Below are 15,164 nucleotides of genomic sequence, written 5' to 3'. Positions count from 1 at the left end.
CTCTTCCTCCTGAGTCCAGGACCACCCCAGGCCCCAAACCCACTTCCACCTCCAGCCTAGAAGTCAGAGCTCCTCTTCCCTCAGGCCCCAAGCCCCCAATCCTCTGTGTCCCCTCACTCAGCTGCAATCTTGGACGACCAGACCGTGTGTGGCCGTGGGGAGCGTCTGGCCCTGGCCTTGGCCCGGGAGCAGATCAACGGGATCATCGAGGTCCCTGCTAAAGCCCGGGTGGAGGTGGACATCTTTGAGCTGCAGCGGGACAGCCAGTACGAGACCACGGACACGAGTGAGCAGGGGCCTGGGTGGCAAGGCTGAGGAGCCCTAGGGGCAGGAAGGCCTCCTGGAGAGTGGGGAGCAGACACTGAGCTTAGAAAGGGGAGCAGGAAGGAGGAAGAGGGATGTTGTTCAAAGTTCGGCTGGTGCATTGGCTATGTGGTAGGCAGGAGTATTTGTTGAAAGCTGATGTTGGGGGGCTGGAGAGATAGCAAAGCGGTAAGGCGTTTGCCTTTATGTGGCCAACACAGGACTGACTCCGGTCCAATTCCTGGCATCCCACATGGTCCCCCGTGCCTTCCAGGAGTGATTTCTGAGCTCAGAGCTAGGAGTAACCCCTGAGTGTCGCCAGGTATAAATCAAAACCAAACCAAACCAAAACAAAACAAAAAAGAAGAAAGCTGATGTTAGGAATGAATGAGGGGGCCGGGCGGTGGTGCTGGAGGTAAGGTGCCTGCCTTGCCTGTGCTAGCCTAGGACGGACTGCGGTTTGATCCCCCGGCGTCCCATATGGTCCCCCAAGAAGCCAGGAGCAACTTCTGAGCGCATAGCCAGGAGTAACCCCTGAGCCTCACAGGGTGTGGCCCAAAAACCGAAGAAAAAAAAAAAAAAAAGGAATGAATGAGGGGTGATAATAATAATCACACTAGCCAAACCACTCGAGGTAAGCTGGGCTAGCAAACTTTCAGGTCTGTTTTGAACACAAGTCTTTTCTGCAGACCCTGTCTGGACCATGGTCATGTTTATGTGTGGGGTTAATATGTGGGGTTTTCTTTCCTTTTTTTTTTTTTTTTTGAACCCCACTGGACCATGCTCAGGGCTTACTCCTGGCTCTTTGCTCAGGGAACCATATGCAGAATTGGGGAAGAGACCCAGATTGGCTGTGTGCAAGGCAAGAGCTTTACCCATTGTCCTTTCTCTCTTCGGCCCTTGTGTGTATTTCAAGATAGAATAGGAAGAACAGAATATGATCCTTCTTGAACTTTTTGAGTGGGAGGTGGGACACACCCAATGGCAAATTTCAGCAGTTGCTCCTGGCTACACACCACACCTGGTGGTGCTCAGGGGACTATATGTGATGCTAGGGATCGAAGTCAGGTTGTCCACGTGCTAGGCAAGTGCCCAAACCATTGTCCCATTTCTCCTGCCCACCCTTGGACATTTTTGTTGGGTGCAGTACTGGGCCCTAATGGGGAGGTGCTGGGAATAGAGAGGGTGGCATGTGATGTTCCTGAAGTTGGGAAGCCAGTGGGGTTAGGAGCCCAACTGAGCCCCTGGACTCAGGACCTGCTTTGGGAATCACAAGAGGGAGCTGAAGTGGGACAGAGCAGAGGGTGGGCAGCCTGGCAGGTCAGGAGAGGCCCCTTCCCCACAGACTACAGATTAGGAGGCAGTGGGTTTGGAAGCTAGCATCATAGGAGGGTCTGAGGGCTGGGTATGGACCACCTTGAGGAGGCTGGTGCACCTATGTTGAGAGCTATGAAGGAGAGTAGGGGAGAGGGACTGAGTGAAAGGAACAAATAAATGTGAGAATATTCAAGGGCAAAGGTTTTGGTGACATATGGGATCATGGAGCGAAATCAAGGGAAAGCACAATTTCCAGCTATTTCATCTGCAGATGGTGGGGCCCACTTGGAAGGCCTGAGAAGGGGCAAAGTTAGGGGAAGATGAGGCTCTCAGTTATGTTGTTTTCAGTTGGATGTGGTAGACCATATCTGACAGTCATAAGGGAGTAAAGGAAACTTTTTAGCTCATGACATTTAAAGGCCTAATTTTTAGCATGACTGGATCCAGAAGTTCAAATGATGCCCTGGGATTGCTTCAGGCATGGCTGGATCTGGGTAGTCAGTTCATGTTCTAAGAATCTTTCTTTTTTTCTCTGTGTGTTTGGGTTATACCCGGGCACTCTGCTTAGGGCTTACTCTTTGCTCTGCACTCAGGGATCACTCCTCAAAGTGCTTAGGGAATCATATGTGGTGCCAGGAATCAAACCCAGGTCTGCTGCATGCAAGGGGAACACCTACCTGCTGTGGTATCTTTCCGGCCTCTGTTCCAAGATTCTTATCACCATCTCTGGGTCCTGCTTTGCTCTAAATTGGCTCTTTATTTTTCTTTAATTTTAGGCTACACCCACTGTGCTCAGGAATCACACCTGGTGGGCTCGAGGTACAATATGGAAGCCAGGAATCAAATCTGGAAGGCCATGTGCAAGGCAAACACCCCACTTGTTGTATTATCTCTCTGGCTCCTTGCTTCCTTTTGTGTGTTTTGGGTCACACCTGACGATGCACAGGAGGAGCTATTTCTGGTTCTGCACTCAGGAATCACTCCTGGGGGTGCTCTGGGGATCAGAGGGGATACCAAATGCAAAGAAAGTGCCCTTTCCATTGTGATATCTCTCTGCAATCCGCCCCCCTTCCCTCTTCAAAATTGTCTCTCCAGGGGCCAGTGTGATAGCACAGCCAGTAGGATGTTTGCTTTGCAAGTGGTTGGGTGACCTGAGTTCATCTCTGGCATCCCATATGGTCCCCAGAGCCCGCCAAGGGTAATTCCTGAGCACAGAGCCAGGAGTCACCCCCACACAGTTTGTGGCCCAAAAACCAAAATAAAAACAACAGCAACAAAGAGTGCCTCCCCAGACTGATGGCAAAATGATCTCAACCCTTCAAAATGGCCATTTTGCCCAGTTAGCAAACACAGTAATAACTGTAGCAGATGGTCTGGCTTGAGCCTGTTTCCAGCTCTGAATCAGCCTCTGAAATACTGGGTTGGTAATTTTGACCCCGGGAACTGCAGTCCCTGGAGCGGGGAAGGTTCTGCCATGAGACCTGGAGCTGGAGAGATGTGGGACATACTCTTGAAAAGGGGAAAAGACATGTGAGCAAGAGGGGAAAGTCACAGGAACAGAAGCATGGTATTTGGGGGTGCGGAATATAGAGGAGTGGGCTCAGAGTGGAGGTGCTATTGCATACACCCCAGTTTATGTGGCAGTTCAGAAAGTCGAGCATGATGGAGCTGGAGAGATATCACAGCGATAGGGCGTTTGCCTTGCACACAGCCGAACCAGGACTGACAGTGGTTCAAATCCTGGCATCCCATATGGTCCCCCGAGCCTGCCAGGAGCGATTTCTGAGCACAGAGCCAGGAGTAACTCCTGAGCACCACCGGGTGTGACTCCCCCCAAAAAAAGTCGAGTGTGGCGAGGACCCTGGCTTGCCATCGGAAGGAGCTTTCTGGGGTCTTGTCTGCTGGTTGGTCCCTCTTGTGGTTTCTCTTTTGGTCTGACCTATGCCTCGGTCTGACCTGTACCTCGGTCCCTCGGGCTGAGAATTGGGCCTCTGGTTCTGGGGGCTGCCCTGAGGGCTGGGGACTGAGAGGCTGCGGGGCTCCCTGACCCTGCTCTCTCCGCCCACAGTGTGTCAGATCTTGCCTAAGGGGGTCGTGTCAGTGCTGGGGCCCTCCTCCAGCCCCGCGTCTGCATCCACCGTGAGCCATATCTGTGGGGAGAAGGAGGTGAGGCGGAGCGGGCGGGTGGGGGAGCAGGGGGGCCAGGGGGGAGCAGGAGAGAAGTCACGGCTCTTTCTCTGTCCAGATCCCCCACATCAAGGTGGGTCCTGAGGAGACGCCCCGCCTCCAGTACCTCCGCTTTGCGTCTGTCAGCCTGTACCCCAGCAATGAGGATGTCAGCTTGGCCGTGTCCCGCATCCTCAAGTCCTTCAACTACCCCTCAGCCAGTCTCATCTGCGCCAAGGCCGAGTGTGAGGAGGAGTGGGGTGTGGGGGAGAGCTGGGCCCCCCCCTCCCTTGAGAGCTTATCCTGCCAGGTCTGTTCCCAGGAGCTCCTGGTCCCTCCTCCCCATTTTAGGGACCCAAACCTCAGACTCTGACCACATTCCAAATCCCCAGAGATTGAGTCAACATGGTGGCTAGAGCCTGTTATGGTGGCAATATTCAGGGCCCCCAACTCAACTCCAGGGCTGAATGCTGAAAGGGGCCCCACTAGATGGACTTGCAGAAGGAGGAGTGAGAAGAGGGGGTGGGTCCCAGGCCAAGGCCAGGGAGGGGCACCTGTGTCTATGGGGGTGTGATCACCCCTACTGCATCTGCACCCTCATGCCGAAGGGGTGAGGTTCCCTGTGCAGAGAGGGAGGATGCAGAGGGATGTGGAGGTGACATAGACACCAGCAGGACAGGGTGTTTCCCAGGGGAGTTGGGGGTGGTTCACACATGGTGGCCAGTTCCACTTCAGCAGAGTAGGAAATGTCACCTGGGAGATGTCACTTGGGAAGTCTGAATGTGTCTATGGAAAACCGGAGGATTTCTGAATGTGGGCTTGAGCTGGTTCCAGGAGCGCTCAGGAATCAGCAGGAAGAATTCCCCTTCCAAAAGGTGCTTGCCAGGGCCTTAAAGAGAGCTCAGTGCATGGGGCACTTGCCTAGAACACAGCTGAGATCAATCCCCAAAACCCTATATGGTCCCCCAAGCCCCACCAGGAATGATTCCTGAGCACAGAGCAAGGAATAAGCCCTAAGCACTGTTGGGTGCCCCAAAACAAAACAACAGATGTTTCAAGGTTCTGTCAAGGGTCTGGAAAGATGGCTTGAAGGCCTAAAGCATGTGTTTGTCTGTTTGTGTTGGGGTTACACCCAGCAATATTCAAGGATAATTTCTGGCTCTGTGCTCAGGAAATATTCCTAGTAAGCTTTGGGGGGACTATATAAGATGCTGGGGGTTGAAACCAGGTCGGTCATAGGCAAAGCAAGCACCCTACTTGCTGTACTATCATTTCAGCTCTGATAGCATGTCCTTCCTATACAAGAGACTGTATCTGATCCCCAGCACCTCCAGAGTACCCTCTGACTCCTCCACATACACACAAAACCAAAGTCAGCTGCTTGGTGGGGCTCATGGCTCCAATGATCGGGGCTGCTCCACATAGCTGGGCCCAAGCCTTGCTGAGTGTGTGCTCTGTTCCAGCCTCTCTAGTGTGCGGGTTCTGGACCCCTCCAACAGGAGGAAGCAGTGAGTGGGGACAGACAACAAAGAACAGGAACTGTTGAAAGAGGTGATAGGGGCTAGAGCGATAGCACAGCGGTAGGGTATTTGCCTTGCATGCAGCTGACCCAGGACAGACCAGCGTCCTATATGGTTCTCCAAGCCAGGAGCAATTTCTGAGCGCATAGCCAGGAGTATTACTGAGTGTGGCCCAAAGACCAAGAAAAGAGGGGTAGTAGGCATGGCTTCCTGAAGGGGGGGGCATTGTTTGGAGGAGAGGGAATATCAAGGGGCCTTATAGGGAGCATTCTAGGTCAGTGAGACCTTGAAGAATCTGGAGGTGAGAGGGGAAGGTCGAACCGGTCCAAGGTGGGAATTGGGCGTCTTGGGGTTCTGGAGGATGATACTTGTCCTTTACTGGTTTTGGTTGGGGCATCATACTAGCAGTACTTGGGAGCCACTCCTGGCTGGTGCTTAGAGAACCATGCAGTGCCAGGAATGGACCCCAGAGCCTCTTGACTGTCACTTGGAAGAAGGAAAAACCTCTGGAGAGGTGGGGGGCAGGGAACAGAGGTGCAGAGAGAATGGACTCTTAGGGTGACAAGTGGTTGTTACCAGCAGAGGTGCCAGGGGTGGGAGCCAGGGTGGTGAGGGCAGCAGAGCAGGCGGGCTTGGAGGCAGTGTGGGTAGGATAGGGACTGTCTTGGCTTCATGCCCACAGGAGAGGGAGAAGGGGAGGATTAGAATGTGACATTGTGGGTTGGAGCAAAAGCACAGCAGTAGGGCATTTGCCTTGCAAGCAGCCAACACAGGACGCACCCTGATTCGATTCCCAGCATCCTATATGGTTTCCTTGAGCCTGCCAGGAGTGATTTCTGAGCTCAGAGCCAGGAGTAACCCTGAGTGCCACTGGGTGTGAGCCAAGAGAGAGAGAGAGAGAGAGAGAGAGAGAGAGAGAGAGAGAGAATCTGACTTTGTGAGTTGCCCCCCAACATCACAGCAGTGCGGGTTTTGGTGGGGCTGAACTTTAATTTGGGGGCCAGAGATAGTACAGGGGTTAAGGTCCCTGTCTTGCATGCTTCTGACCCCAATTTGATCCTTAGCACCAAACATAATCACCTGAAACAGCTCAGAGTAAGCCCTGAGCGCTCCTGAAAAAAAAGGCAAAGAAGGTTTAGTTCTGGAGGACCCCTGGGCATCAGGCCTGCAGCCTGGGAGTGGGAGGGGGAGCTCAAGAAGCCAGCTGTGGGCCCAGAGAGATAGCACAGCGGCATTTGCCTTGCAAACAGCCGATCCAGGACCTAAGGTGGTTGGTTCGAATCCCAGTGTCTCATATGGTCCCCCATGCCTGCCAGGAGCTATTTCTGAGCAGACAGCCAGGAGCAACCCCTGAGCACCGCAGGGTGTGGCACAAAAACAAAAACAAAAACAAACAAAAAAAAGAAAGCCAGCTGTGCTCTGCCACCTGCCTCCCTGCCTTCTGTGCTTTGACCCGCCCCTTCTCCCCAGGCCTGCTGCGATTGGAAGAGCTGGTGCGTGGCTTCCTCATCTCCAAGGAGACACTGTCTGTGAGAATGTTGGATGACAGCCGGGACCCCACACCATTGCTGAAGGAGATCCGCGATGACAAGGTGTCCACCATCATCATTGACGCCAATGCGTCCATCTCGCACCTCATTCTGCGGAAGGTGGGTTCCCCCAACCCCTGTCCCTTGCCATGCCGGTTCCCAAAGTCAGTGAAACTTTGTCTCAGGGGTGTGGGGGAACCTGGGCAGCCACCTCCCTTCTCCTGGCTGGCTGGGTCCATGGAGAAGTGGGCATGGCCCATCGGGCTCCAGCCCTGGCTTCCTGCCGCCTGGGCCATACGCAGGCGCTTTGAAGCTTTCCTTGAACTCCCACTTCCCGCCTACAGATGGACTTACCACTTTGTAGAAGAAAACAGGGCTCGCTGGGGAGATGGTTCAAAGGGCTGCCGTGCAGGCTCTTAAGCAGGAGCTCCAGGTCCCTTTGGGGTGTTTCACTGTTCCCCAGCACCGCTGTGTGACCTAAAGGGATTTCAGGTTAGAGGGGGCCAGCTCAAGGACAGCCCAGGGAGAGCAGTGCCCCCACTAACCCCACATGTCCACCGTGCTCTTCCACCCATCAGTCCTGGCTCCCCTGCTCTGAAGGTCTCCTAATCTAATATACAATATTAATTTTTCTCTTTTGTTTTTAATTAAAATTGTATGTCACTGCAGATGGGAATTCAGATAAAGGAGCTAGGCTCCTAGTCCCCCGGCTCTGGATGGCTTTGAGATAAGGAGGAAAGCAGAAGGGCTGGGTCCTAGCCTGCTTCATGGATGCTCTCATGGCAGTATCACTTGTCCTTTGAGCCATACTTCCCAGATCTAGAAGGGTCTGTTCCTTGTGTGGGCCAGCTTAGGCCAGGCAAACTGATGCCAATTCCAGAATATGTGGCTAGAGCGGCAGGAGGGGCTTCCAGCTTCTGGATCTGATAGGCCATGGTCTGTTTTCCAGAACCCTGGGGAAAGGACTCGGAAGTAGCAACCTTGAAAAGAATCTGCCTGCCTTACATTGCAAAGCGTTTTTATTTTATTTTTGTTTGGTGCTGCAGTGGCCATCCTCAGATCTTACTCTTGGCTCTGCACTCAGAGATCACTTCTGGTGGGGTATGCCAGGATTGAGTATGGGTCAGCCACACGCAAGGCAAGCACCCCTACTTGCTCTGCTATCAATCCTGCTCTCCCAAATGCTTTTATTTTATTGATTTTGAGCCACTCAATGGAGCTCAGGAGTTACTAGTGTGTTAGTACACAGGAATCACTTTTAGTGGGACTCAGGGACCTTATGTGATGCCCAAGATTGAACCCGAGTTGGCTGCATGCAAGGCAAGCACCTTACCCTGGGAGATAGCTATCTCCCAAGCCTCTCTGCAAAGTGCTTTTAAATATCAGGGCTGTGTGGAGATCAGATGGCCAAGTGCCTGCTTTGTAGGCAAGACCCTGAGTTCAGTCCCCAACACTGCATGGTTCCCCAGGGGAACTGCATGTTTCCCCAGGAGCAACTCTAAGCTCCTAGTTAAGAATAACCCCTGAGCACTGTTGAGAGTGTCTCCAAACCCAAACAAACCCACAGTAACGATGACAGGGATGAGAATTTCTGTACAGCTCAGCCCAACACTTAGCTTTAGGGGTACAGGTGAAAGGGGCAGTGCCTGCCCTATCTCTGAGGCTTCTCTGTGCCTAACGGTCTTCTCCAAGTGGTCTTCAGAGCACCATCCAGAGACACATGGGCCATTTGAGAATGTCATTCTTTCCCTGACACAGTCAGCCCTATGCCTGAGAGGGACCTAGGCATCCCTCCCCTCCCCCCTCCTCCAGTTCCCTCTAGGTCCCCTCAGGGTTTCTGCTCACCAGGCTTCATTATCTCTCTTTCTCTCTCTCTGGCTCCCCATTCCTGCCTGCCCGTGGGTCGCCTCCAGGCCTCAGAGCTGGGAATGACGTCAGCATTTTACAAGTACATCCTCACCACCATGGTATGTACCCCCACTGCGCCCACAGCCCACCCCATGCTTCCTGCCGCCTGGGCCCCGACTTACCCCTTTCATATCCATCCTAGGACTTCCCCATCCTGCATCTGGATGGGATCGTGGAGGACTCCTCCAACATCTTGGGCTTCTCCATGTTCAACACTTCACACCCCTTCTACCCTGAGTTTGTGCGCAGCCTCAACATGTCCTGGAGAGAGAATTGCGAAGCCAGCACATACCCGGGCCCCGCGGTGAGCAGGCGGGAAGACCTTGCTGCCCAGTGTCCATGCAGAGATCCTACACACACACATTGGGGCCATATGACAACAGCGAGTAGTCTCTCTCTCTCTCTCTCTCTCCCTCTCCCTCTCTCTCTCCCTCTCCTTCTCTCTCTCTCTCTCTCTCTCTCTCTCTCTCTCTCTCTCTCTCTCTCTCTCTCTCTCTCTCTCTCTCTCTCTCTCTCTCTCAGATTTTTGGGCTACACCTACCAGTGCTCAGAGATTTCTCCTGGTTCAGCACTTAGGAATCACTCCTGGCAGGCTTGGGGATGCCAGAGATTAAATTAGGGTTGGCCATATGCAAGAAAAACACCTTACTTGCTGTGCTATCACTCTAGCCCCATCAGGGCCCTTTCTTACTGACAAGACATGCAGTATGGGGGAGGGCACCTGTGCATCCTCCTGAGGTGGCCTCCAGAAAAGGCTATCCAGCATGTGCCCCTTGGGCCCCTTGCACAACTCTGTTGGGACCATGCTCTGCCCTAGGGAGCCAGCTTCTGTACTGCCAAGTGGTTGTTCAAACATCCTGGGATTCGGGAGATAGGACAGCTGCTGAGGCATAGGCCTGGCATGTCCCTGGGCTCAATTCCTAGTGCCACCAAGGTGGCCTGGGCATCCCCAGCACTGTAAAGACCCTATGTAGCCTCATGCCCTCAGTCCTGTCTGCTGAACCTAAGGCCCATTTTGTCAAGAATCACTAGTGTCCTCCTTACCACCCCCAAAAAGAAAGGGCATTTCTGGGGAGATGACTCCAGTAGTAGAGGCAAGGCCTCAAGCTCTAGTTCCAGCACTGCATGCCCCCCCCCCCAGTACTGCTGAATGTGGCCCCCAGTAAAGAAAAACTGGAGAAGTACAGGGATGAGGGGCAGGGTGTTAGAGTGTAATTTGGCTCTGGAGGTCCCTGAGCACCACTCGAGTGGCCCCGGTGGTCCCTGACACTGCAGGCCAGAGCAGAACCACATCTTTGCACCCTTGCTTGGAGCCGTTGATCTTGATGGCAGAGTACTGCTTGTGAGATACAAAAGCAAAGCCAAAATCAATAGCCTCAGAGGACTGAACACCATAGCTTTATTCCCAGTAACACACACCACCCTGTGCTCCGCCGGGTAAAACCTTCATGGCCCCAGCACTGCTCCGTATCAAAACGAAACAAAATGAAAGGGCCAGGGGAGTAAAGCACTTGCCTTGCCTTTACTGACCCGTGCTCATTTCTTTTTTTGTTTTTTTTGTGTTTTTTTTTTTTTTGTTTTTTGGGCCACACCCGGTAACGCTCAGGGGTTACTCCTGGCTATGTGCTCAGAAGTCGCTCCTGGCTTGGGGGACCATATGGGACACCGGGGGATCGAACCGCGGTCCGTCCAAGGCTAGCGCAGGCAAGGCAGGCACCTTAACTCTAGCGCCACCGCCCGGCTCCACCCGTGCTCATTTCTGGCATCATATATGGTTCACTGAGTCCATTGGGAGTGATCGCTGAGCACAGAACTACTGGGATATAAGCCCTCCTCACCCCACAAAAAAAGTATTTATTAGGGACTGGAGCGATAGCACATCTAGTAAGTCATTTGCCTTACACGCAACCTCCCTGGGTTCAATCCCCAACATCCCATATGATCCCCTGAGCCTGCTTGAAGTGATTTCTAAGTGTAGAGTCATGAGTAACCCCTGAGCACTGTTGGGTGTGGCAAAAAATGTATTCGTAGTATTTTTTTGGTTTTTGGGTCCACATCTAGTAGTACTCATGGTCATGGTCAATGTCCAACTCAGACTTGAGGGTACTCAGGGGAACTGTGTGGTGTTGGGATCAATTCAGGTCTCCTACATGCAAAGCCTGTGCACAGCCTGTTCGGCTGTTTCCCCAGCCCCTGTAAGAGGGTCCACTTCCTGTTTCCAAAGTGGGAGACACCCCCTTTCTCTGCCATGTTTTTCTCCCTGGTTTTCCTCTCTGCTAGATCAGTCATTCATGGGCTGGATACAGACTCAGAGATTGTAAGTTTGGCAAAGGGTGGGGTTACTATTCTGTGTACCATTGCACCCTAACACCTAGTCAGTGCCCCACAAAGAGAAGGAAGACCCGGACAGGCCACAGGGTCTGGTTGATGCATGTTTATTCACAGACATATGATCTAACATGAAAACACAGGCAGGCACAGCCTGCACATGCCCACACAGCATGCCCCCACAGAACTTCACACCTGTACCTCCACCTAGACATGCTCCTCCCACCCAGGCACACATCAGGGGTCTCTGCTCTCTCAGTGGCCTGATAGGTCAGCCTGGGGAACTCTCTGGATGTAAGGTTCAACCCTTGATGCCTGCAGGTCCCATCCTCATCCTTGTATCCTTATGTTTCAGGGGACAGAATCAGGTTGAGAGAAGGGCAGGGACTGGCCTTCCATCCAAGGGGTGCTCCCAGCACTCCTGCCCTGTGTAGGTGCAAACTCATATAAGCAGACCCAAACGATAGCACAGTGGGGAGGACACTTGCCTTGCACATAGCTGACCGAGGTTCAAACCCTGGCATCCTATATGGTCCCTTGCACTTTGCCAGGAATGATTCAGAGCTAGGAGTGAGCCCTGAGCACTGCGGTGTGTGGCCCCAAACCAAACAACTATAACCACCACCACCACAACCCAATAGAAACCCACAATAGTATGTAGCATCTGGGTCAGTGTCAGCCATGCACACTTAGCTTCTGGTACTTTTTGGACCTACCCACATAGCCCACAGGGCTCCCCAAACTGGCAGTAGAGGCACCCGTTCCCCCAAAACTGTCCTTGTCCACTGACCCATGCACACCCCTCCTGCTGTGCCATGTCACCCTGAAAGATGCCCAGAGGCCTTCCTGCCTACCCACTCAACCTGGGTCCCAGTCTTAGACAAGGCGCTGTCTGAGGGCGTCGGAGGGATGGGGGCTTTGGGAATCCCCTGGTGAAGCGGCCTCTTCTGGGCCTCCTCCCTCTGACCCTTGCAGCTGTCGGCTGCACTGATGTTTGACGCGGTGCATGTGGTGGTGAGCGCCGTCCGGGAGCTGAACCGAAGTCAGGAGATAGGCGTGAAGCCACTGGCCTGTACCTCGGCCAACATTTGGCCCCATGGGACCAGCCTCATGAACTACCTGCGCATGGTGAGCTGGGAGCCAGGTGGGCAGAGGGGCTGGGCAGTCGACATTTGCCATGTCCACTCTATCGCCCTTCTGCCCTCTTCCTTGATCCCTGCTTCCTGCCTTCCTAGAGAAAGGCTGTCTGTCTCCTCTTTCCTTTCCTGCCTTCCAAGGCTCTCATCCTGCGGCTCTGTTTAACTATGGTCCTTCCCTGTCCCCTTCCCTTCCTGGTGTCTCTTCCACCTCTGTCTCCTCCCTTGCCCCTGCCACCTCTCCCTCTGCCCGCCTCCCGGCCTGCTAGGTAGAGTATGATGGGCTGACCGGGCGGGTCGAGTTCAACAGCAAAGGGCAGAGGACCAACTATACCCTGCGCATCCTGGAGAAGTCCCGCCAGGGCCACCGTGAGGTGAGACCACTGGGTCATGGGGGTAGGCGGAGGCAGGGGTGGGGTGGGAGGCAGCTGCCTGCGCAAGGGTGTGGTGGGCCAGACCCATGCTGACAGTGCCTTCTCTGCCCCAGATTGGGGTGTGGTATTCGAACCGGACCCTGGCCATGAATGCCACCACTCTGGATATCAACCTGTCCCAGACATTGGCCAACAAGACGCTGGTGGTTACGACCATCCTGGTGAGTGGTCCTTTGGGGGTGCCACTGTGGCTCGCTGTCTGTACTTGACAACTTACATATCTGTCCTATAGATGAGGAAACTGAGGTTCCAGGAGGTGACAAAGTCTGCCTAGGGTGACACAGCAAGTAGGCAGCAGAGTCAGGGCAGAGAGAGGGCTGTTTGGTCTCAAGACTAAGAGAGGACCCCACTTAGGGAGGTAGGTGGTGCTAGAGAAGTGTGGGGGATACTCTATTGGGGTCTTCAGAACCTGACTTTTGGGCTCTGACTTTCCAGTCCCTCCTCCTTGAGCACCTGCCAAAGACAATGCTCCTGGGGCCTCTGGGGTTGCAGCATCCTGATCTAGTCAGATGCCTAGAATCCCCTGTGGTGTGTCAGAGCACCCCAGGCCATGCAGGCCTCTCACCACCACTGCTTCCTCCCTGGCCCCTTGTGACTTCCCACAAAGCACAGTGGGTCTCTGGAGACCCCCAGAGAAGTGATACAGGGATCCGGTGAGCAGGAGGATTAGCACATGAGTATGGGCTCTCTGCTAGCAGCTGTTCTGGCTCAACACCCTTGTGCTTGTGGGTGCTTGGGTGCTGGAGCCATGGATAGGGAGGCTGTGAGGATTACCTGGGTTTCGGTGGGGTATTCTTATCTATGGCTGGGTAGGGCCTGTATCAGGCATTGGGATTCAGACACGAGTCAACCTGAGTCCCCTGGGCAAGAAGCTTAGCCTACTCCCTACTCTATCTCGGGCCTGGAAGTGTGTCTGGCACCTAGCCAATCTGGAGGCAGGTGGCTCAGGGTGTGGGAGGTGTGGCAGTCACAGTAGCAGGGGGCAGGTCTCTGAAGAACCCAGTTCCCTGTGGACCCTCTCCGGAAGAGTGAGCAGCAAGAGGCGGGGTTGGAAATGAGTTGCAAGTGAGCAGCCAGTCCCGGTGGTTGGAAATGCTGACAAAGAGAAGCTGCAGACACAAAGTGAACTGGGGACAACAGAAGGGGGGTTTCATTCTGATGTACAGAGTCCAAGGGAGCAGGTGCAGGTCTGGGAGGGCATGGAGAGGCTGGCCATCCCTAGGTGGGGCTGAAAGAAGGGCACCCTCCCAGAAGGTGGGGTGCAGGAAAAGGTCAGAGATATACCATGCACCCCCACCCAGGTGAATTTCCATCCCTTCATTCCCCACCCTATTTCTCTTCATGGCAACCAGGTGACCCTTCAGTCCTCCAGCTCCCAGACTTTGGGCCTTTAACTGTGAAATGGGCCCAAAAATCCCCCCTAGAAGGGCTGTGTGATGGTGACCTGAGAGCCTAGGCTCTCCTGGGCAGTGCCCAGCAGAGAATCGTGCCCTGCACCCGGGAGCCCTCCCACCCCCTGCTCTCAGATGTGCACCCTGGATAAAAATAGCATGCACGCTGGCAACTCTCTCTAAGCCCTCTGCCAAGCCCTTAGCTCGTGTCACTCAGTCTTTGTAGCAGTCCTGAGCTTGGCACCGTTCAGATCCTGGTTTCCAAAGAAGGAGCAAAGGCACAGGGGGTTAGGTGCCACCAGAACCATGCAGAGTGGTGTCTGTTCGCACCCCACTGCTCCTTACACAGCCTGTCCCCAGGCTCTTTGACTGGCAGGTCAGTCCTCAGCACCCACCTTTCTTTCATGGGACTGGAAAGTAACTCAGTAGTAGGGCACTTGTCTTGCATGTGGGGAGTCTTGGATTTGATCCTTGACACTGCCCAAAACGAAAAATAACTGACATTAAATTACTTATTAAATTGTTAGACTGAGAGGGTTGGGCTAGATCAGGAACCTTATTTTTTTTGGGGGGGGGGCCCACACCCGGCAGTGCTCAGGGGTTACTCCTGGCTATCTGCTCAGAAATAGCTCCTGGCAGGCATGGGGGACCATATGGGAAGCCGGGATTCGAACCAAATCACCTTGGGTCCTGGATTGGCTGCTTGCAAGGCGAACACCGCTGTGCTATCTCTTTGGCCCCAGGAACCTTATTTTTATTTAATGTTTTGGTTTTTGGGTCACACCTGGTGATGCTCCAGGGTTTACTCCTGGCTCTGCTCTCAGAAATCATTTCTGGTGCTGCTCAGGGATGCCGGAGATTAAATTGGGTTGGCGGCATGCAAGGCAAGTGTCCTCTCTGCTGTACTAGCACTCTAACCCTTATTCTGATATTTCTTTATTTATTTAGCTTTTGGGGCTACACCCAGTGGTGGTCAAAGGTTGCTCCCTGCTCAGTACTCAGTGATTACTCCTGAACGTGCAGTGGGAATATGGAATTATGGAATTCCAAATCAAACCCAGATCAGCTGCATGCAAGACAACCACCATACCAACTGTATTATCTCTCTAGTTCCACTTAATTTTTATTTATT

The 15,164-nt window shown here is 53.6% G+C and overlaps 2 protein-coding genes across 5 annotated transcripts in view; one reads left to right on the top strand and one right to left on the bottom strand.

Moving 5' to 3' along the window:
* CIC (capicua transcriptional repressor) overlaps positions 1–15,164 on the bottom strand; it is a 356,202-nt gene that overhangs the window by 216,909 nt on the left and 124,129 nt on the right. The window lies entirely within an intron of this gene.
* The window catches only part of GRIK5 (glutamate ionotropic receptor kainate type subunit 5), a 64,427-nt gene that overhangs the window by 3,237 nt on the left and 46,026 nt on the right, over positions 1–15,164 (top strand). For 3 of the 4 annotated variants that reach the window (XM_049787143.1, XM_049787142.1, XM_049787144.1), the window contains exons 3-11: positions 122–286; positions 3,689–3,786; positions 3,866–4,031; positions 6,777–6,955; positions 8,749–8,802; positions 8,886–9,047; positions 12,047–12,199; positions 12,477–12,581; positions 12,695–12,802. In XM_049787143.1, coding sequence (XP_049643100.1) covers positions 122–286; positions 3,689–3,786; positions 3,866–4,031; positions 6,777–6,955; positions 8,749–8,802; positions 8,886–9,047; positions 12,047–12,199; positions 12,477–12,581; positions 12,695–12,802 — 1,190 coding nt within the window. The remainder of the gene's footprint in view (positions 1–121; positions 287–3,688; positions 3,787–3,865; positions 4,032–6,776; positions 6,956–8,748; positions 8,803–8,885; positions 9,048–12,046; positions 12,200–12,476; positions 12,582–12,694; positions 12,803–15,164) is intronic. The other variant, XM_049787145.1, reaches the window with a different exon arrangement.

This window comes from Suncus etruscus, chromosome 14, assembly GCF_024139225.1.
Source record: "Suncus etruscus isolate mSunEtr1 chromosome 14, mSunEtr1.pri.cur, whole genome shotgun sequence".
In the NCBI taxonomy this organism is placed as follows: Eukaryota; Metazoa; Chordata; class Mammalia; order Eulipotyphla; family Soricidae; genus Suncus; species Suncus etruscus.
Note: the sequence above shows the minus strand (reverse complement) of the source record. Positions and strands in the feature narration are given on the sequence as shown.